Source organism: Lipophrys pholis (assembly GCF_963383615.2).
Source record: "Lipophrys pholis genome assembly, chromosome: 2".
Classification (NCBI taxonomy): Eukaryota; Metazoa; Chordata; class Actinopteri; order Blenniiformes; family Blenniidae; genus Lipophrys; species Lipophrys pholis.
This window is the reverse complement of record NC_137636.1, coordinates 14,130,948-14,154,081: the sequence shown is the minus strand read 5'-3', so window position 1 is coordinate 14,154,081 and position 23,134 is coordinate 14,130,948. Positions and strand designations below refer to the sequence as shown.

Sequence of the window (23,134 nt, the reverse complement as noted above, 5' to 3'; positions counted from 1 at the left end):
GAACACGACTGTCAAATCTTTATTTTTTTATTGTCAAAGTTTGATGCACCTTTAAGTCAATGCTGTGGCTGACAAATCCACTTATTTTATTGCATTTTATTTATTACATGGTCATTTAGTGAGCCGATTCATGCTGTCTGCTCTCTTGGTCAGAACATCAGGAGCCTCTTCATGGTTAAATGATAAGAATCAGAAACACTTTTCAGCATACAGCCAATCTGATGACATGCACCACAAACCATGGTTTCTCAGGACATTGTTTGGCTGTTTGCAAAGGTTTACGGGCCTCCCTGCATTCGGCTCGAAGAACCGAATCCAAAAGTCCAACCAAAGAGACATTTAAATCAGTGTGGAATATAATAAATACAAATACTGAAGGAAAACATCATGCAATGGGCATATGCAGCCACAAGCAAACCGTGTTTTGATATGCCAAATAAAACGTTAAATAAAAGCCTTTATCATTATACGATGTATAATGAATCTAAAGCGCTGCTCCTCTTGCAGTGGAAAATTTTAATTTATGGTCTGGACAAACTTAAAACATCAAAGCAGAACAGTTGTTGACGAAAATCATTGCATAAACGCTTCAGCCAAACATTTTCGTAGTGAAGTCAAGTACAAAGCATTACTTTATCATTTCCTTTGCAAAAGCTGGGTTTTTTTTCCAGATGTAGTGAAGCAAATGTTCAGATATCAAGAGAAAACACTGCTGCTCTGCTGACATACTGAGGTGGTGCAATTTAGTGTGTATTACACAAAATATTGCTTTTTCCTGAAAAGATATTACCTATAATATTTCACAGGACAAAATATACAAGAAGGTTGGTTGGCATAATATATATTTTTTTCATCTTAATTCACAAAACTAAAGTCTGCAGAGAGGACTACTTTGAAATGGAGCTGCAGCCCTGCCGTTTAAAAGTAATATAATCCGACAGTAAAGTGATACAGGGAATGTGATTACAAATTTAAACAGTGAGGTGAGAAGCTCATAGTTCTTTAATGTCTTGAGTCGTTAAGGCTATCTTAGAATTACACACGGATTAGAGTTACAAACGAGTATAGAAATGCGGCAAAAAGTCCCAAAACGTACGTGCAAATATAGATTTGTCTTGGATTTGTGAGTGAGAGTTATATCTACATTTTCTAAAAGCTTAAAAGGTCTCATTCAAAGCAAATAAATACTTCCGTTCATCACCCATGCTCAAAAGCTTTGGATTTAAGCTGGCAAACAAGGCGTGTGACGACTGCTTGTAGAAAAGGTCAGGCTTTGGTGGAGATGTTTGCGTAGCTGTTTGAAAGCTGATGTGAACTTGAATTCTTATCTCTCTGGGCTGTGGCAACTGACACAAACCTCTTCAATTACCTCTCCCTACGAAATTGGTATTTCTGCATATATATTTTTTTTAAATGCTGCAGAAACTGCCAGAAAAATTGGGATCAGTAAGGAAGACGGTCGTTTGAGACGGTATAACATTGTTGGTGTTTGCGATCGTCTTGCAGCAGACCCACAGACATGGTGGGCGAGTCGACACAACTGAGCGGGGTCCCATTGATCAGTCCAGCCGTCAGTTTGTCAACAGATGTTCAGCAAAGTGGAAGAGCAGAGGCTCAGACTAAAGTTGCTTTCTCATTTATCGTACTTTATGATCTGCAGAGACTAAACTGACATCCAGACAATTCTGTAATGTTTTATCCAATTCAGAACCTACCGGATCAACAACTGACCTCAAGCACTTTTCTTCTTATTTTTTTAAAGTGGAGGTTGAATGAATTTTTCAACATGCAAGGCTGGTACTCATTCATTAAAATGGAGATTTCCGTTTGTCGCAGCCCAGTGAGATAAGTCCCGCCGTGACTAGATGATGTAGTCTATCTCTGAGTAGAGGGAGTCTGTCAGGTCCTCTTCACTTGAGTCCTCTCCTTTGAGACACATGGACCCTCGCCTGTTCAGAAGGAACACAGACAAGTATTGGTGATGACAGTCGGATCGTTGCCTCCACATCAAGCTATAATAACAATAAATCCTTCTCTTAATCAAAGTGTTGAGGTTTTTAGGGCCAATTGAATACTTACCCCAAGTGCTGACAGTGAAGATCCCCTGCACAGGGACAATGTTTCTTGGGGCCCTCATCGCCAGTGTCCCAGGACAACAGCGCCATCAGGTGGTTGGAGGCACCAAAGCAGCGCTCCCGTTCAATGGGTTTGGCCGAGCAGACGGCAAAGTGCAGGGCTGCTCATGCGAAGGAAGCACATGGACAGATGTCCTGAGAGAATGCCGTGGACGAGGGCTGATGCAGACACATTGTGCCTCAGTGTTGTACCTTTATGGAAAGCACAGCAAAGCTCCGGGCCGCAGTCGGTCTGGATCTGACAGGTGCTGCCGGGCTCTCCTTTGGTTGCATTCTGGGTGCACTGACCCCAGACACACAGCTGTTCAGCACAGCACTCCTCATCCTTCGTACAAGACTGGAAGAACAAAAAAAAAAAAAAAACCATGAGCCTCAAGTGTGCTAAAAGGAGTAGAATTATCAACGTATACCTTTAGTTCATTAAAAAAAAAAAAAAGCTGACGTGAATTATTGACAATCATTCTCGAAGTGTGACGCCTGCTGAGTTCTTGATTAAATATAAATGAGATGAGCAGGTCAGCTGCTCCCTGATAGCCGTTAGAGGACCACATAATATCACATCTTCTATATACATTGTCAATCTGGGGATATGACAAACAGTGTTCTGGTTTTTTTCCAGGGAGAGTTTTCCAGTGGAGGGATTTTTGACAAGACGCAGATCACCTCCTCTGTGTATTTATTACTCTGCTTCACTGTGCTATTGTTTGGCAGACCGCCAGTATCTCAATCCATTTGCGTGGCTTTTTGGCCTCCTCCACCCAGACCCACTCATCCAATAAAGACGCTGCACAGCCAGGACTCGGATGATAACAGAGTCCAAAAGCAACAACATAGGAAGCATCACATTATGAAAATGAACTTTGTTCTGGATGTTACTTGAGAGGCTGGACGGACGGAGCTTTAATTTGACCTTGACACATGATGTTCTTTCATGTGACGCTGAAGGGACACAAACAACACACTCCAATTACACTTGTGGACACACTGCAATGCAGCTGATGTGAAACCCCAGTAGCCTGGAAGAGTGTGTGTGTGTGTGTGTGTGTGTGTGTGTGTGTGTGTGTGTGTGTGTGTGTGTGTGTGTGTGTGTGTGTGTGTGTGTGTGTGTGTGTGTGTGTGTGTGTGTGTGTGTGTGTGTGTGTGTGTGTGTGTGTGTGTGTGTGTGTGTGTGTGTGTGTGTGTGTGTGTGTGTGTGTGTGTGTGTGTGTGTGTGCAGCACACTGACCCATGGGGGCAAAACTGGAAGTTCCCATGAATCTATCAATAGATTTTCAAGTCTGCAGGAAGCAAATGTGATTCAAAGTGTAATGGTGAGGCAGAGCAACACAACACTTAGGTGTGTCAGAAAACAACATATATGAAAACTTCGATAATGGACTCTTGAACTGTAACTTATTTTCTTACCACATCGGTGGCCTTGCATGGCAGACACTTGGAATTGCGTGTTTCCACGAGGCAGTACTTTCCTTGCCCACAGTCATCATGGGTGTTGCATCCCTAAAAACAGGAAAGAGGTTTATGTCTCAAACCGATCTGATCCCATAGTTTGGTCTCATAATCATCAGATGATATAGACCGTGTGTGGAAACTTTTCAGTGGAAAGTTTTTTTCTGTAAAGAGCAAATCAAACATTAAACAAATGAACCATTTAAATTATGACCTGTGCAGGTAATCAAGTAGGAAAATAAGTTCAATGAATTTTCATAGAGGATCCGCCACTTATCCTGGTTTTGTTTCAATCACTTGCAAGAGACACTTAAGTCAAGGATTTTAGTGTGAAGTATGTAAATAAATGATGTGTCTCATAGGAAGTCATTATGAAAAACTGTTTTCTCTTCAAATAGAGCATCAAATGTAAAGGGAACAAGGTGTAAAGATCTCCAGTACTGTCTAATTAAACTAGAAATGGACTTTTTTGTTGTAAGTTCTGACACATGGACACTGAGATACACATTTCAAATGCTGTTTTCGCTGCTCTGGAACCCTCCGCTCCAATGGAATTTAACATCACTCATGGAGGCAGCCTTGCAAAATGTAACAGACAAGGAATTAACAGCATATATTTTCTTTTAAGTGAAACTGCTGTTTGAGGACATAATGCCTCAATGAGACACAAACCTTGAACAGCAGATTGTGGAGGAAAGATAAGTGATGCAGCAGTGAACGCTAAGTCAGTCTTATTGCAAAAAGATGCATAATAAATAAGAACCACTAGCATCAAAGCCGTATTTTTTGAATGAGTTAATAGAAACATACACAAATCCTGCTGCCAGAGAAGGATTCAAATGTTCCCCACATTGGTGTGACGAAAAACACTACAGCAGAGCGCTTTTCTTTCAGCGGAACATTTCAGGTTGTTCTTTGTAGATTTGATAACTTGTGCATTAAATGTGAACATTTCTCAAATGTACTTGCTTTACTTTTCAGAAAAACAAAGAGAAAATGTTTTTGTTGCCATAATTTAAAGGTTTTCATGTTGTCACTTTTGTACTTTGGCCCGATAGGTGATCAAACTGGACGGCATTTGGCCCCTAATGTAAAAATTAAGGGCTGTAATTACTGCTGTAAGAAAAGTAAACAGCCATCCTATGAATTAAGTCAGAATATTTTATGATAATGAGAATATGCATGTTGTGTTGTTACAAAACAATCTAGTTAGAAACTTTTATTCTGTAAAAAGGGCACAGATGTAGTCAGACTTTTCGAAAAGATACTTGACATAATGTCAAGTCATCCTGCATTTGAAGGTCATTTGAAAACAATAAGTTCCTTGATAATTTGTTGAGTGAGCAAAAAGAAACGTACATGATCAATATGGTTTTCCAGGTCATCGGGCTGGACGGCCGTGGTAATGTTGTTCGTCTCCTGAGAGATGAAGTGACATAGTTTGAGTTTCATTTATAGAAATACAGAGGAAATAAACATGGTCTCTCCTTTATTTACTTCTCACAAACCCACCTGGTCTGCTGAAGAGGAGCGAACAGATTCATCAGTCTTGGATGCAGTTACATTGGGATGACTTGTAGAAACGTTGTTGTCTGTCTGGTTGTTTGTCTAGAAAAATCAAATATTGCCTCAGGTAAACAGATGCATAAAGAAATCATTCTTGTATCCTGTCTCCTCCCACTGCTGCATCTGCGTCACGGTAAGTTCCTGTGTGGCGTTTAGTCAGAAATCCCATAATAACTTTTACCCCAGGCAGTGGAATAATGCTTAGTCATGAAAACATGCTGACTGAGAGGTGGAGCTGGCAGCCTACTTGATGAGATGCATCCTCGGGCTTTAGCTGTGTATCCTCCGGCAGCTGCTCCACCTCCACCAGCACGCTGTCCTGCTCCGGCTGCACCGGCTGCACCCAGGCGAAGTTATCCTCCAGGATGTGGCTGATGCCTGAGTCCACTATCTCTGGGAGGATGGCATGGCAGACTGCTGCGAGAGCTAAAAGGAGCAGGCCGGTCTGCATCATGCTGCACCTGCTGCAGGACCCTCTGCCACTGATGCTGCTGTTACTGCTGCTGCTGCTGCTGCTGCTGCACTCTGAGGGTGTGGTGATGATGCTCACACACACACGCACACACCAACAGCGTCACCACAGCTGATATTTCCGTCACTGCTGAGTCATCACATCATGTAGACCCCCAAACTCTCAGCAGATCAACAGTCGTTCAGAAATGTAGTGGAGTCGACATCTCCTTAAATGTGAAGGTATGAAATTGAAAAATAAGTATTTTATTAGTCTTTCTAGAAAAGAGACGAGATACAACCAGATTTTAAATAAATAAATAAATAAATAAAGTAGGTGTGTTAGTATTTTTCTTTATATTGCACTTCCTCAGATAAAAGTCATTAATTGCTTCACAATTAGGCATGAAAAACAGATAAATACACACACTGCTTGTTAGTGTGCTACTTGTATGTATGATCTCATTCTTTCAGTCATAACTTGAAGGTACAAGAAGCTCTCAAACCACTGGCCAATGTCACAATCGCTGCGATACTTGCACTCCTCCACCTGTGCTCTTCTATGAATGTTTTAATGGAGGTTATATCATGTTGATATAACTGTAAATGTGCAGATCCCCTACAATCCAACAGGGGGAGCCACAGCCCCTACTTCCTACTTCCCATAGCCTTGATATCAGATGGCTGACAGCAGTTGAAATCTCAAAGAGCTTTGACCTTGAGTGAACCGATTCGATGAAAAGCTTAATGGACATTCATCTTTAAGCTTAATGGACATTCATCTCACCATCACTCATTGGACACGTTGTATTTTGATAATGAAGAAATTGAAAATTAATTACAACAGCAGATCAACTAATTTATGCAAAAACTGTTCATTTAAGTGCTGCATGTCCATTGATAATTGATTCATGTGTGTAGGGGTTTGGTCACATGAGATTGCAAAAGAGTTCAATTATGGAATGTTTTGTATTGCACCTTGTTTATGATACGTACTCTACTAAAGTAGCTGTGTGTGCGCTTACACTATAGACATTGAAATAAAATCATAATGTTGACATTTGTTGTCATTTGAAATTTGTTCAGGTTTTGCAAACAGATATTTAATTGGATGTAAACATTTTTCTATTGTATTCTTACCTCCGAGCACCAAAACGTAGGCGAGACATATGGATTAAACAATGTGCAAATTGATGCCAAAATATTGATTATTTCATGGATTGCATCGATTCGATCAATTCTCATATTAATATACTGATATTTGCATTGTAGATTATCATTAATTTGTGGTGGTTTTGTGTCCCAGGTTTATGCCAGTGTAATGTGACAATTTTCAAACTGCAAAGATCTAGTTAAAGCCTCAGTTTTATTCAAAATTCTGACTTTTTCCCCCCCTCAGAATTCTGACTTTAAACAGAACAGTAATGTCACTTTAAACTCAGAATTCGGAGGGAAAATAAAGTCAGAATTCTGAGTTTAAAATGAGAATACTGAAAAAAACTAATAAAAACTCAGTTTGTCATCTTCTTTAAATATACCAGGGAAACCAAATACAGTACTAATACAAATACTGATAATAACTTTCTCAACAAAACATTAAAATGATAGGATGAAAAAAAATCAAGACCTCCACAATTCACTTAGAAGTAAAATTACAGATGTTAAGTATCTTAGCCCCGTTATAATAAAATATATACCACATTGTGATGATGATTATCATTATTATTGTTATTATTACTATAATAGGCAGCATACTTAGTGGTCTACCACCCCCCTGAGGACCATGTGGTATGTGTGTATCAGCATCACTAGTCACATATAGAAGAGGAAGTTGTTATGTCGACCAGCAGGAAGTGCGACCTAAATAACTTTGAACTTTGATGAAAAAAAACAACGTTTAGTTTTTTTTAAAAACAGCAAAATAAACTATATTCTGACTTGAAAATCGATCCAAAAAACACAACTGGTATGTAGTTGTTTAGTATCGATATTACAGTATCGATCCGCACATCATTAATACAATAAACCAAAAGACTAGAAGTTTTGTATTTTGTTTGTGTCCAGTTTAAGCGCGTGTGATGAGGAGTGTGGAGGGTTGAGAGGTGGTGGATGAGGCAGCAGCAGAGACTGAGGGAGCTGGTCTGGGTTGCGTCCCTCTCCAGAGCACCGCCCTCCTCCGACACTGGACTCCTCCGCACCGAGCAGCGCCACACTGTCACACCGAGGAGGACGCGCTCCACACCGGAGTCCAGCTCCTCGTCTCACCCCAGACACTCTGGAAGGAAAGGGAAGGACTCAAACTGAGGAATGAGGTAAAATCAATCTAGGTTTTTTTTTGTTTTTTGGGGTTTGTTTGTTTATTGTTTGTTTCTTTTTGTGCGTGTTAATGGTTCGTTTCAGTGTTCGCTTAATCCCAGATCTGGCACACCTGACAGAGGTTTGAGTCTGATCCCAGCGTGTGGGTTGAGTAACCGCGTTAACAAGATCACACACACACACACACACACACACACACACACACACACACACACACACACACACACACACACACACACACACACACACACACACACACACACACACACACCAAAGTTCAGAAGTCAGTGTTCAAAGTGTGATTGTGAGCTGACAGTGGTCATGAGTCCTGCTGGGGGAGGTGTGATCGTCTCCGGTGACACGTGCCAACGTACAGGTGTTATCACGAGAGGAGTCAGACATCTGGGCTCGGCTCTCCAGCAGATAACACAAAGGTTATCTCCTGCGTTTTTGTCGTGCTGATGCACTAATCTCTTCTGCGCTGCCGGTGTTTTCCCCTCCTAAACTTGCCCCCAAGTCATCAGAACCTGAATGGCAGCTTTTCTATGCATAGAAGTTCAAAGATGAGTAAACACATGTAAAGCCAGTTATCCCTCAAATGACTTTTTGTTGTTGTTGTTGTTGCTCCAAATCCCCCCATTAGTGTAGTTAATGGTCTATTCTAATTCTTTTCAGCCTCTTTCTAACTGACTCCACTCTCTCTGCAGCATGTAGACTGTAAATAAACCTGCAAGCCTTTTGGGTTCCAGTGATTTAAGAAGCACAGAGAGGTGTGGTGTTGACAGACAGTAGCTCAGTGAGTGAGAGAAAACTACTGCTTATTAAAGTTTTCCAGTGTGGCTTTAGGTTAATGTGCAGCTACTGATCAAACAGGCAGTAGGAGGAGAGGAACAACAGAGAAGTCCTGCTTTTGTGTTTCGACATATTCTACAGCAGCCTGTCTGGTGTGATTCATGTGTCTTGCAGCATGATGTGTTCCATCACATATTTTGTGTTGGGTCAGAGGAGTCATACAAACAGTGGGAGTTCTCCTTCCCGCTGCTGTACGCGTAATCATTTCCTGTGTATTTTCATGACTGCGGGAGATAAAGCTACCCCCTCTTTTCCGTCAAATACTAAGGCTCACACTTCTGATTGATGGACCGTATATAACTTGTACTGAACGAGACAGACTGTCTTTAGGTCCACATTCAGCTGCAACCACATAATTCTGTTCCTGCTGGAATTTCCCCTTTGAGTCATTTTGTGTGCTGTGATATAAAGTATGGGGGGAAAATACCATAAGCGGCTATGTTCCGCTCAACAATGTAAGTGGTCTCTCGACGATACTTCCGTAAACATACGTTTGAGCTTTTTGCTCGTTTAAATCGTTTTGCTCTCTCAGTGATTACAGGTTCAACACCGCTTCATGCCCTTAACTTTTCAACTCGGATGTCTCTGGAGAGTTTTAAAAAAAATATACAAACATCGAGAGATAACAAGGCAAAGTAAACGAATATAACCTGTGTCGGATTCCCTTGTCATTACAGAAACCATGTCACAACACCAGCTAATACAACTGACATATACATACAAACAGACACCCAAATTTTTTTGAAACAGTTGTTTCCAAAATGACTGACCAAAAAAACAACTTGGGAAAAGCCTAACAAAGCAGGATGGATGGCAGCGCTGCTTCAGCAGCTTATGGTTGCAAAATCCTGTGTCAGCCTTTCATTTTTAGTTAGTAATTACCAGCTTTACTGGAGTTTAGCGTAACAACGGTGCAGGGAAATACAGTAAGCAGCACAGAGCCCTCCAATCACGCAGCCAAATTAAGGCTCACATCATGAGAATCCTCATGAAAAAAAGTGCAACTGTTTACAGATCTTGCTTTTAATGGTTTCATTAAAGCAAAGTAGAATGTAAATTTGAGCTGCTACTGGCAGCAGGTATCTGTGTCAGCTTAGATTGACACAAAGTGAAGTACCTATTGACTCACCTCATTGCTATAATAATAATAACAGCTTTTGTCTGCAAATTTTCAAAGAGGAAAATATTATCCGTTAGTTAGTCATCGTTTACAGCCTCCGGCATACAATTTGTGTGTCAATAGTTTGAGGATCGATGCAAAATGAATTTATAACTACAGTAGGTTTAACACTCTGGGTTGAGTGGAGGAATTAGTTAAAAGAATGCACTGGCAAATGTGGGAACGTCGAGTTGTGAATGAAAACAATGTGATTCATGCAGCCTGTTTAACTGTCCAAGTAGAAATCATTATGGGCAGAGAGAGGCGGTGTAAACTTTCTCCTTCCTCTATGCAACATGCTTCCTTCCTTGTTCCACAGCTGAAAAACTTGACACATGTGTGGAGGCTTGAGCAGACGAGGAACTCTCAGCAGTAGGTGGGGTTTGTTGTTCCCTGTGGCGTGCTACTTTATTATCAACCGGAAAGTTGTTTAGAAGTAAAGTGGTTGGCACAATGCAGCCATCAGCGAGTGGTCAGTACTATAGATGAGGAGGTTTATATTTAGTTGGTGAGCATCGCAATAAGCTACTTCAAGCCCCATTAGAACAAAGACTTATGAATCAGATACAGGAAAAATACATTTCTGACAGTTTTTTCCAACTGTTGCTAGATGACGGCACGGGCTCAGATCAAAGCAACATCGCCACATATCACATCTAAATCAGTGACACATTGAAGGGAGAGCCCGCCCGAAGGAAGTTCAAAGGACACCTCTCTGCAGTAAACTCACCCCAGGATGTCTCTATCAGGTTCCCTCTGGCTATGACAGTTGTCGTAAAGGGTTTCTTGGTCATACTTTAAATTCACAAGAGGTGGAATTTTACTGAGGCAGTGCTCCTCCGAGCTTTGATCTGGACAGGAAACCAGACAAACTCCACAGGAAGAGTCTGAATATGAGGCGTCTCGGGGAGCTGGTGCACTTTGTAGCATTACCTGAAGCTGTAAGTCTGTGTTGTTGCCAGATTCCGCAAACACGAGTGTTACCGAGGCGGACTTTGTACATCTCTGTGTTTTTTTTGTTGATGTCGACTTGTTTACAGGGCCTCCTGTTGACATGTTCCAGCCCTGTTGATATTTCCTCAGGTCATGTGCTGTTTTCTTCAGCAACATGATACATTTCTATTCTTAGCTTGGCTTCACCAATTGTTGGCTTCCAGATTGGGCTATTTCTGCCAGGTAGTATTACTGCTGTTTCACTGGATGAATGAATGACATCCACTGATCTTTGACCCTCGATGCCACTCAGGCAGCATTTGCCTTGTGGTTTGTTTTCACTACTTTTATTTTTTTTTGTTTTATACTGGGTGAGTTCATAAATTTGTCATTTTCTGAGCCCGTTGTTTTACGACGAAAGAATCTGCAAATGTATTTGCTTGGGTTTGTTCGGTGTAACTCAGTGTATCCACGGTGTAACACACTTCCTTCCTCAGGTGAGTCTTCAGCTGCTCTTCTTCAATTCAAAAAGTTTTCTCCTCTGAAGCTGCCTGACATTTCCACTGTTCTGTTAGGGTTTCCACCTCCTCATGACAGACTGTCTTTTGTTTTGGCACGGCTGCCTGAACACGTAGCAGCCAGATTTCAGACAGTTGTGATAGGACCGTGGAGCCGTGGGGCCTGGGGAAGGGCAGAGCCCACCGGCTGAAGTCCACATGAGCGCACTGTTTTCTGAGGCACGCTGCCTGCTTATCAGGCCTGCAGAGGGTTCCTTCCTGGGTTTCTTCGATCCTGTCTGTAATTACTGTTGCTGGCTGATTTCACGGCAGTATGTGTATTTCCCAGCACTCCTGGTGTTTTTCTTGTGTTGTCAACTTCCTATTGTATTCTGACAGCTGAGAGCTATAAATGACACTGTGCCAGGAGTGTCATTTACTTCACTGTCTTTACAGATCAATCTGGGCCAGACTTAACTATTATGTTTTCGGTTGTTTCTCACCCACAAACGATTACTTTTGGGTGATCTTATCCTTTCAATTTTTATCAAGTGTATTCTTTAGGGTTGACAATATCAGTGTAACATTTGGTATTGTTAACATTTCAATGGAAAAGAATAAAGCCAACAATGACTCTTTTGGAAAAACCCTGATAGTTTATTCTTGTGACTTTAGCTTTCCCAGTGAGGGTAGCTACAGTAGGCCGTAGGTGCCATCAATGAACCAACAGCATAGTTCATGTTGTGTACACATAGGCGTATTGCTTTAGAAGTGCTATCAAACTCCATGGATACCTCAGCCATGTGAAGTTTAGGTTCCATAGTAAATATCTGTTGGCTCTTACAGTAATGTATTGCGCTTATAGGTGAATAAAATGGTGTAGATTTAGCACTTAGGTGTTACAGGTACATTTTTCACATTCCTGACATTCCTCGTTTATCTCGCTGAAAACTGATAGCCTGCTATGTCTCCCAAACATACACGAGTGCTTATATTTATATCCCAGCACTCAGCATATCCACCCTCCTGATCTGCTCTGTACAAACTACTGACACGATTTTCTTCACATAAAGTGTCAAAGTGCAGTTGGATGAACCGACAAAAGATCCCACATTTTTAACAGCTTAACTGGTTGAATAAAACTACCAAAGCAGAGGCATTTCCTCACAGATAATTTATCCTTTCTCTAAGTTAATCACTGCTCATGATTTTCTCCATCAGCCGCAGCCGTTTTCACTCAACTTAGTCTGATAATCATCATAACAGGCCGGAAACTTGAACGTGTCCACCATTAAACTCTCTGATCCTATTAAGCACTATAACGTTCTTCTGTGATGTATGATGCGTGCGTGTGTGCAAACGGGTATTCTTTCCGCTTCATCTGTCATTAGCTGTACTTTTACTGCCGCTCTGTGGGTTCGTTCCGTCTGCCCACAAGTGACTTTTCCATTTTGTCTGACCGAGACGGTGAAGTCATGAGACTCTGACAAAGACAATGTAGTTTGAGCGCTTGATCACCAACTTGGCAATGGAGACGGTGAGTGGTACCTTTTCATTAGTCCTCACAGACTGCTGGAGCAGATGTTCCCAATAATTGTGTCTGTTTTACCACTTTATGTGGTCTAAGATGTGAAAATATAGGCGCAGTAAACATGTCTGTGTTTGCACTTTCCACCAAAAGTTTGAGACGTTATTGAATTATCGCCAAAAGTCGGAGGAAAATTCTACACGTATAAACTCTTTTTGATAAAACCAAGCTTTTTTTATGTCCTAAGACACAGACCGCACCAGTTAAAGCAAACTTATTTTAGATTTGCTTTCAGTAAAAAAAAGAAAAAAATGACACAAAGGCTTTATGTAAGATAATAGGCAGGCTTCCCAGCAATTTTCCAATCACAGCCTCCTGCCATGCATGTAAGATTAAAGCACCTGCATTATATATCTTGCTTGTCAACACTCGTCACCCGCTGACAATCAGTGAATTGCTAAATGTCTGTGGAGGTGGTCGTGACCTTTGACGAGCCGTTCGGCGCAGGAGGCAGTGCGAGAGCTGGCAGTGATGGTTTTGAAGTAATGCTGATAGAGCAGGACAGAGCTTTTCTAGCCACGTGGCAAAGGAATGTCAGCTCACTGAGTGAGGCTGAATGTTTGGTGTGAAAGGCCCTCAGAGGTCCAGAGGATCTTCTAGCAGGGCAGAAACTTTTAGGGATAAAAAAATAATAATAATTGAATCACCTGTATGTGTATTTGTATTGGCTGAGGTTCCTCTTTCTGTCTCTGGAATGTAAAACAACAGCATCAAAACAGGATGCAAACTCGAGCCCAAACAGGATCTTGTGCAAATGAGTATGCTAATTTTAGTCTGCGCAGAGACATTGTTTGTAAAAATCAAATCAAAATGACTGGCTGCTAATGTAATCTAGTGAGTGAATTATTCTGAGTCTGATGTAATATTGTCCCAAGCTAAAAGGTAGTTGTGGGCAGAGTAGAGTCATGAAACCTCCTGGGGCCCTGGGTGTGACTGGAGCAATCCAAAGCACGTCTGACCTCTCCTCTCTATCCATGCCCATCCCACTCCATGGGACGGAATGTCAACGGCAAACTTCTCCCAGAACTCATGGAAGCGGTGGTCTCCACCCAAGTGCACATGCACATGTACTTAATGCAGAAAAAATTAAAATAAAAAAAAACAACATTTTGCTTTGATGTTGACTCGTGGCTCAGATTCTCTGGAATGAATTCTAAAAAGCTTGATGGTTGGTTGGAAGACACTCACAGAACTATGGGGTATTTTATTCTGTCAGTTCAGTTTTATTTTGACTGCAGTGGGTGTTTTTAGTAGCAGTTTCCCTCACACACTGGCCCCTCTGCATGTATGGTGAGCACACATACCTCCGAACAAGGTGCGCTGTAAAGTATGCATACCTAATCAGTCTGCACTAGCCACAGTTGGCTTTACTTCATTGCTGAGGCCATTGTCTGGTGGTTTTTAGCTGGAATGCAAAATACCACATACTTTGCCCGTCCACTCTTGGATGGTCAGCACTGCACACCAGGAATGAAAGGTGCCTGACAGAAACAGTGCTCCATTAGATTGTAGTAATAGAAAACAGACCCCTTTACCCAGATTTGACAAATATGTCACAAATAGAAATGAACTTTTGGAGCGTTTTTCAACCAGTAAGTTGTATTGAATTAAAGGGCCTTGTTCTTTGCGAATTAAATCCATCCATCCATCCATTCATCCATATTCAATTCAGGGTCATGAGAGGGTTGCAGTTGATCCCATTTAAGTCTGAGTGAAGGCAGAGTGCCAGTTTATCACAGAAACGGAGACAGACGAGCATGTTCATTGTATTTGAAGTGGCCAGATATCCCCAAATGCATGCCCAGAGTGGACTCCCAAACCAGGAGAACATGCAAAACTTCAAACTTCACCTCAGCTGCACTCAATCTGGGGAAGTTTACAAATCTGAAATAGAAGTTTGTCTCAACTTTGGTGAGCAGCCATACATCTACTATTCTATTTTTCTTCCCTGGTCAGGGTCACAGGGCACTGGGACTGATCCCGGCTGTCTGAAGGAGAAAGCTATTGGTGAACATTTCCAGGAAAAAGGTCCAATTATCTACAGTGTATTATCTCAACATGCACATCATCAAAACATTCAAGCCTCTTTTCAGAAAGAGCAAAGGCCAACAGTCCATATCAGCAGCTTGTGATCTTTAGGCTGAGCATTAACAACAGGCATGATGCTGGACTGGAAACCATGTGTGTGCACCAACACTTCAAAATGATGTCAGAATTATTTGGACCTATTGTTAGTTTCATGTCTGTTTCATGTGAGTAATGTATAGGTTTATGGGGAATTGCCAGTTTACAAATGCTTTTCACACAGCATTCCAACCTTTATGGAACTGGCATCATATTACACCAGAATTATCACAAATATCTATTAACTAATTAAGTGTATATTCTTCTTTTCCTGGATGCATTACATTTAGCCTGTCTTTTTATTGCTGTTCAGCAGGCTTCTCTGGCTAGAATTATAATGACGCGGCCTGGATGCATTTTCAGTTTATAGCTGTACAATTGTTAAATATGTGTAATGTGTGAGTGTTTGACATTCCAAAGTTAAATTCAACTTTCAATATCTGTCAGTCATTAGGTAATACTGTATATATGAATGATGAAGGCCTCTGCATGGACTAATGTGTTTGTGTGGAGCTCTGTTTTTCTAACCTTTGGAATTTTGTACATCACAAACATTCTGTGAGTTGTGGTTATGAAAAGTATGCACGGTAAATGCTTTCAGTGGCGACAAGATCAGAATATAAAAGGGTTGAGAATGCATTATCTACACTGTTCATGACTCCACCATAACATTTTGCAGCAGATTCTGAGTATAACTTATAACGCTACAGGATCATTTTTATTGCTTGTTCATTGTGGACGATTCATATATATATATTTTTTTTAACACTTTAGCTCTTTGCAAAGTTAACACTACGAACCTAAAGCTGCTGAGACACTCGGTTCTTTGTTGAACCAACAACTTTAACAATGTGGAACCACAATTGCCTCCATTTATAGGCTCCCATGGTTTTGCTTCTATAAAGCACAAGTAGTAAATATGCTCAGCAGCTGCCTGACGCTGACAGATGGGCTCAGTCAACTTTGGTGCACGACTCTCTCTGTAGTATGTGTCTTACAACTGCGTCAGTATTTGAAATGTTATCTTCTTGATGTGGGAGTAAGCTTACTGTTTTTCAGAATCCCCCGACGATTGAGATATTTTCATGCTTTGTCCTTTTAATGTGGAGCAGTTTGTTGTGGTAAGCTGGTGGGAATGATTATTATCTTCAAACTATAATAGAAGAAAACCTGTCAAGTTTCGACTGGTTAAAAGTAGAAAATGCCCACGCGAGAACCATCAGGTGGAGGCTGTTTGCCATTCAGTGACATCACACTATGATGTGTCTTGCCTCCGCAGACTGGGCATGACGGTGCGGGCCAAGCTGAGGGTGTAGTCACATCTGGCGGAGAGTACTGAAGTTCGTACGGCAGACCATCTACAGCCGCGTGGAAGATGGGCGAGGCAGAGGAGGAGAGAGACAATGCGGGGAAACTGTTTGAGAACTTCATGCAGGCTTCAACTTGTAAAGGAACCCTGCAAGCGTTCAATGTCCTGTGCAGATGTCTGGACCTGGATCCTGCAGACCACAGCACCTTCTACAGCAGCCTGAAGGAGAGGCTCACCTCCTGGAAGGCCAAAGCACTCTGGAGTAAGCTGGACAAGAGAATGTCCAATAAGGAATACAAGAAGGGCCAGGCCTGTGAGGGCACCAAGGTAAGATTATTAATATCTTTGTAGAGCTGTACTTTCCTTTAAAATAGTTTACTAGTCATAGGCTATCAGAGGTGGAAGATCTGTCAACATAGATGTATAAAAAAAAAAAGAAAAAGCGCCCATAAGATTCTATGTATTTTGAGCAACATAATAGTACAGTTGCTGTACATTGTGTATATTTTTGTTCCTGCTGCGTGTTTTTCTGTCCTCAGTTCAGCCCCTGGCTGGACCATTGCTGCATTTCATTCCCCTGCTCCCCCCTCACATTTCCTGTCCATGTCTCCACCGCACCTATCCAATAAAGACACAAAAAAAGCACAAATATCCATAGAAAAAAGATTTAATTTTTGTTTTCCAGGCAAGCATTGTTATCTTTTCTCTTTGGTATGTGACAGTCCGTTGTTTTCGTTGCATATTTGAAGAGTGGTTCATCCCGGTTCTCATGGACTGAAAGTGCAGGCCTTTTCAAACGTTTATTTTTCTGTGGTCATGCAGCTGTTTTAAAAAGTCCCTTAACAATTTAGTCAAACATCCTTTCCTCTAGACACGGGACTTTACTGGACGACAGAAGCCATTTTATTTTGTTAAAGAATAAAACGATACACCTCAACTCTTACATATCCAGCATTTTTCCTGAAAATATCCTCTTTCTCATAAACGTTATACGATATGTAGTGAAAACTAAAAACATGTAATATTTAAATAAACATTCATGGAGACTTATGGATATCCAGAAATGAGTTGTAAGGGATGGTTTATGTGCAGTTAAAACTGATACTGTGGTTTAGGAAGTGTCTCCATAACTTCCCACATGGTTCCTTATTTATTCTAAACAAATGACACTCAAACACCCTGATAAAGTATATAACCTGCTTAAATCTAGTGCCTAAGTTTAAACAGTGCTTCTTCAACCTGCTTGTTCAGATCAAAAGATGTGCAGGTTCGCAGCTCTTTGCACCTCCATACACTGTATGTAATATATAGGCAAAGGTGTCTCCAAACAAAAAACCTGACAATAAATCAAAATGCACTCCCTCATCTTACTTTGCAACCAATTAACACAAATCAAAGGTTTATTTGGAAAAGAGCTGTTTTGGAGTTGATGATGAGAAGCTATTCACAAGAACAAAGCAGCTATATTGCAGTGAGTGTGTGTGCCGTGTGTGTCTGTGGGGAGTGACGGCGATGAGCGAAAGTTTGAGAACCTGGCGGCGTGCGATCGATCACCTTTCAACCCTCAGTACTCTTCGCTTGCGAGAGTGTTTTTTATTACACCGACAGCATCACTCAGCAACTATGATTACCTGGCTCCAGCTTTACTGAAGGTTTGCTCTGCTCTTTATAAGCTTTTCCTATAAACCTTGGAACCAGGCTCACTTTGTTGTTAAAACTGTTCTCAATGCTTTGAGTGTGAGCAAAAGATTTATACACTCGGTCTAATTTGAGCCAACACCCAAATGGGCAATCCGAAAGTAAAATGTTGTGAAGCCAGTTTGACTGCACGGCGAAAACTTTAAAGTCAGATTATGTCATTCTCACATAAAGGTGCAGAAGGTCGTGTTGTCAAATCAAAGGTGGGACCGAGCACTAAAATCTGTAAACTAGTCGTAAACCAGCGTTATTGAAACATATTGCGAGTCTGGGAGTTGGCCTTTCTTCTTGAAGAGTTTGATTTATTGAGCTGTTTATATAGCATATGTCCCATTTCTTTATTAGTCACAGGCAGTCTGCTGTTTTTGTGATTTATAATTTCTGTTCTCTCCCGGGTTCCTCGATGGTGCAGACTCATTTTATGACAGCTCAGCTCCTTAACAGTGACAGATGCGATATCACTCGGCACCTCTTCTCCATGTTGCTGCCGTAGCAGACGCATTTTAAAGGATGTGATGTCATCTGCGTTTTATAGTCCGTCACAGCTGGCTGCACGGACACATAACCCCTCGTATGTTCTCGTAAAGCTTTACTGTGCACAACGCTTATTTTTTCTTAAGTCTATATATACAATGTATATCTCAATATGATGCAGCTGTAATTCTCAGGCCACCTCAGAACCTTGTTGCCCCGTGTGCATTTATTCCTCATCCTGGAGCACTCCATGATATGAAAACGAGCTTTACATTTCAGACTTAAAAGGACTTCAGTTAATAGTTTTTTTACACATTCACAGTTTTGATGACTTAAATGTGTGCATTTTTTTCATCTTTTTTTATTCTGCTAAAACACCTGTAGATTAGAAAAGCCATTTGTATGTCTGCATTTTGTATCACTCAGTACAAGCTTAAGAACTAAATAAAAAAGGGCACTTAAAGTTAGAAACTATGCAGGATTGTTCAAAAAAACCAATTCAGTTGTAGGCACTATAGAGATCCAGCTAAAATATTCAAATACCATTGAAATTAAATAATGTCTGCGTTCACAACAACTACAATATAGAGTTTTAAGCATTTCAAACATGTTAATCGTGTAATATGGGAAATGGGTAAAATAACTTGGATTATAATATAATCTGATTCTGTATTTTAGATTTTCATCAACAATAAGATACAATTTAAAGGAATAAAACTGAAAATGTTTATTCAACATTTGTTTATATAGATTGTCTCATTATCAAAAAGAGACCTGCCATATCATTTAATATTTCTGTTCATTTGAAAACTTTATGGAAGTTTCATTATTCAGTTTTCAGATAAAAAATTTTGAGACGTTAATATGAAGAATATTATATAAAAAATATCATATATACAACTTTAAAACACAGCGGTACTTTTCTTTTATTGATGATGAGTACAAACAATGATTTAAGAGGCAACAAAACCAAAAGAACATAAACCCTGGTTGGAGGGCTTATGATTGACAAGTTACTGTTTTCTTACACTCTGCAAGTGAAGGCAGTTTTCACTGCTCGAAGCACGAAGTTGAATGTGTGAGTTTGTTCGCGGTCTGGGAACTCCACAAACTGATTGATGGGCTTGTTGGGAGTGTGGGAGACGAATGGCGGGGCGAAGTGTAACTGGGATGCGAATGAGGTCATGGATGGGAAGCTGAAAGGAAGTGTGTGTCCTGATGCAGCAGATCCAGTCCAGACCCTCAGGAAAGACCTCGTATCTGTGAAGGTTTATCAGCCAGTGGAAAGTATTAAAACAAACATCCCTGCAAATGTGTGATAGGAAGACCAAAACTATGACACAATGTTGGGAAAACAAATGTACAGCTTGTGAACATGTGTCTGAATAAACTGATGTAACGTTGTGCACCTAATTATTGCCTTTTTTTAATTTATTTTTTTACTTCATTCCACCTCATTGTGTGGCAGCTGATACACAAACTCCCCTTTGTTAAGGAGAGAAAAAAAAGATTTGGCCAGCTGGAAGGCTTGTTCAGGCAGCGTTCCCACCACCTGTGTGCACTTCACACCTGACTCTGCCTCATCCTGTTATCCTCCGGCAAGAAATGGTGAAACAGTGTGTTCCTCATCACCCAGGAAAACTCATCTTCACACTCGGCACAGCCAAGCTACCTTGTTTCTTCATGCACAAGAAGCTATGTTTCATGTTGCTCTTTGAACCACCTGATTATCTTCCAGCATCATTACATATGGAGTTTCCTCAGCCTCTCTTGTTTTTTTCTGATAGTGGATGAATGCAGGAATAGAGTCCTGTTCAACGCCCAGTCCACCGGATTCAGCTCTGCCTGTTCTAAAGAGTAATTGAGAATTGTTACCAAGAAGGTGAAACTAAATATATATTTTCAGGGCTGATTTGGTGAAGTTGTCACGGCAGGAGACGGTCCACCTTGTTGCGCACAGTGGGGAGAGACTCTCGGGAGTGATCTGGTCTTGGATTAAATCTCAAAAGAAACACGACGCACATAGCTCCCCCTTGATTTTGCCTCTTGATGTGGTCAGAAGGAAAGATGGTTTGCCAGCACACATGCGTCACCTCTTTCATCTATCATTCAGGAGGGTGATGTCATGTTCTCAGACAGACGCTTTAACCTCAGTGAACTGACTTCATGAATTTTTTTGGGTGCAGCTGGTCTATGAATAACACCGTAGAAATGGAACGGTCCTGTAATGGTTTAGTTTTGTGGAAGTTTGTTCATAAACATGCGCCTTTGTCATAAAGGCACCAATCTGGGAAGGTATAAACTCTGTTCATGTTTAAAGTGTTTCACTTATAGTCTCCATACAAGGTGTCCTAGAGATGTCATCCTAAAGCTTAAGTTGCCTTTAAGCTCAGTGTGTATCTACTATAAGTGTCTTCAAGCTTAATACTTAGTTTCTAAACTCTTCAGCTGGGTGGTAAAGTGCTGCTTCCCATCGTGATCGGTGTTGATGTTGCAGCGCTGCCAGGCATGGGATAAACAAATGGGACATGGAGGAGTTGTCATGTCAGTGTTGTCTGCAAAGAAAGCCTCAGCCATGTGTTATTAATACATCCAAGATGTTATCACTTCTCTGTGCCTGGCATTACTAATGAGGTCAATTTGTCACTCTCTCTTATTTAGTGCCTCATCATCGGAGGAGGCCCCTGTGGCCTGCGGACCGCCATTGAGCTCGCCTTGATGGGAGCGAAAGTGGTGGTGATTGAGAAGAGGGACTCTTTTTCTAGAAACAATGTGCTCCATCTTTGGCCCTATACCATCCATGATCTGCGTGGCCTCGGGGCCAAAAAGTTCTACGGAAAGTTCTGTGCTGGGGCCATCGACCACATCAGTGAGTACCTGAAGTCAAACAGGCCACCTATAACTTATTGTTTTACCTCTGATTGGTTTTCTGGTTTTGTCTCGGCCACAGTGACAAAAGATTAATTAAGACTTAATGTTGTTAGGAACCATAAAGGGTACCACCAGTCCATCAGAGGGGAAACACAGTTAAATGCATAATCACACACATTCAGAAAATGACCACTCACAAATTAACTGTAGAAAACACAAGTGAAGCACAGTGAAACATGCAGACTTTGCAGTCAAAGGCTCCTAAACCCAGACTTGAACCAGGGGTATCTTTGCTTTAAAGAGAGTGTAACCTCTCTCCGAGCTTTCTTTTCCCTCCTTCCCAAACCACCTGAGTGCTGGTTCACATCACATCATTGCTCTTTGCATTGTCAAGTTTATTTATACAAAAATTAATGCAAATTCCACACTAAAAAATGTGTTAAACATTAATGTGAGCTTGTGTCTAATAGGCATCCAGCAGCTGCAGCTGGTCCTGCTGAAAGTTGCCCTGATTGTTGCAGTAGAGTTTCACATCAACGTGGAGTTCGTCAACTTGTTGGAACCGCCAGAGGATCAAGAAAATGAAGGTAGATTCATCCACAAGTTCACGTCGGTTACATGTCCCAAAAATATATTAACAGTGCTTGTACAATTACCTACAGACAGTTTTTTGTTTTTTTTATGGCCGGCAAGATTTGTCGAGTATTGGAGATTCAAACTGAGGAAACGGTGTACCTGAGACATCTAGTATGATCAAGTGGACACCTGTTAATCTTGAGGCAGACAAATGTTTGTTTGCCTGTGTGTCTTCCTGAAGGATGTGTATTTACCCTTCTACTCTGCAGCTTCAGTTGTGTTCCAAGGCTGGCGAGACAACCAGGCACTCCTCAACCTGCAGTATTTCATTTCCTTGACAGCCACAAATAAACAGGAGAGAAACACTGGCACGGATCTCGTTTTTATCACATTTAGATTACATTATCATGGGTAAAGAATTTTTGTCTGACCATATGTGATCCAGAACAGACGTATACCATTTACGTATGGCTTTGTCTTGTATTTTCTTCTTGTTGAGCAAACACATGTTGGTTTTACCCGTTTTTATATTCGTACAGCGAATCAACTCAAGATTAGATTTTAGATTGTACCATGTACCCATTGTAGTCAAGTAGTCGTCGTCCTCTGAAGCGAGCCGAACAGATATGAGGAAGCAAATAACTACCACACTCTGAAGTTGGGCATTCATTTGTAATATCAATACACTGATAAGAACAAGAGCCTCACCTAAATTTAGAGAAACTCACCCTCCTCTTCTGCTGTGACGGACTTAGCTTTTGCCCTTGACATCATGGAAGGCATTTTCCACATGCTGGTATTACACAACCATCAGTGCAGCACTTCCACTTCCTGCATCCTCGCTGCACTGTAAATGAACATTGTTGTTGATTGTTTCATTATGATTATAGTCTTACATGTGATTGGGATTTGTTAAGGTCAGAGAACATGCACCATGGTGATATTTTGCGCCACATAGAGTTTTAAGTCTGCTACGTATTAAATAAAGCTTACACTAGGAGTTGGTAAACTTGCTTTCTTATGGCAATTTGTTTGTTGCTCCCTGTTTCTGTCCCATCTTGTTCTCTGGCCCCATCATTGCTAACCACAACCAGAATAGCAGAACGTCTCCAGCTGTGAGCCTGAGACTGCACAAGTTTT

The 23,134-nt window shown here is 41.1% G+C and overlaps 2 protein-coding genes across 4 annotated transcripts in view; one reads left to right on the top strand and one right to left on the bottom strand.

The window, feature by feature from the left end:
• dkk3a (dickkopf WNT signaling pathway inhibitor 3a) lies at positions 1–5,676 on the bottom strand. The gene is made up of 7 exons (XM_080493383.1): positions 5,395–5,676; positions 5,094–5,189; positions 4,941–5,000; positions 3,540–3,632; positions 2,328–2,472; positions 2,080–2,236; positions 1–1,949 (listed from the first exon to the last, which is right to left on the bottom strand). Exons 1-7 carry the CDS (start codon positions 5,599–5,601, stop codon positions 1,862–1,864), a joined length of 846 nt encoding a protein of 281 aa, XP_080349509.1. The 5' UTR covers positions 5,602–5,676; the 3' UTR covers positions 1–1,861.
• A 2,043-nt stretch (positions 5,677–7,719) lies between these two features.
• Positions 7,720–23,134, top strand: part of mical2a (microtubule associated monooxygenase, calponin and LIM domain containing 2a) — a 32,953-nt gene continuing 17,538 nt past the window's right edge. For all 3 annotated transcript variants that reach the window (XM_080493585.1, XM_080493584.1, XM_080493586.1), the window contains exons 1-4: positions 7,720–7,909; positions 16,346–16,702; positions 21,209–21,416; positions 21,889–22,005. In XM_080493585.1, the coding sequence (XP_080349711.1) occupies positions 16,442–16,702; positions 21,209–21,416; positions 21,889–22,005 (586 nt within the window). In that variant the 5' untranslated portion in view covers positions 7,720–7,909; positions 16,346–16,441. The remainder of the gene's footprint in view (positions 7,910–16,345; positions 16,703–21,208; positions 21,417–21,888; positions 22,006–23,134) is intronic.

Coding starts and splice junctions, on each gene's coding strand:
- dkk3a (XM_080493383.1), bottom strand. CDS start 5,601: ATGATGCAGACCGGCCTGCTCCTTTTAGCTCTCGCAGCAGTCTGCCAT. Junction 2,473..3,539: donor CATGCAAGGCCACCGATGTG/GTAAGAAAATAA, acceptor TTGTTCTTCCAG/TCTTGTACGAAGGATGAGGA. Junction 1,950..2,079: donor CTTCACTGTCAGCACTTGGG/GTAAGTATTCAA, acceptor CCTTCTGAACAG/GCGAGGGTCCATGTGTCTCA.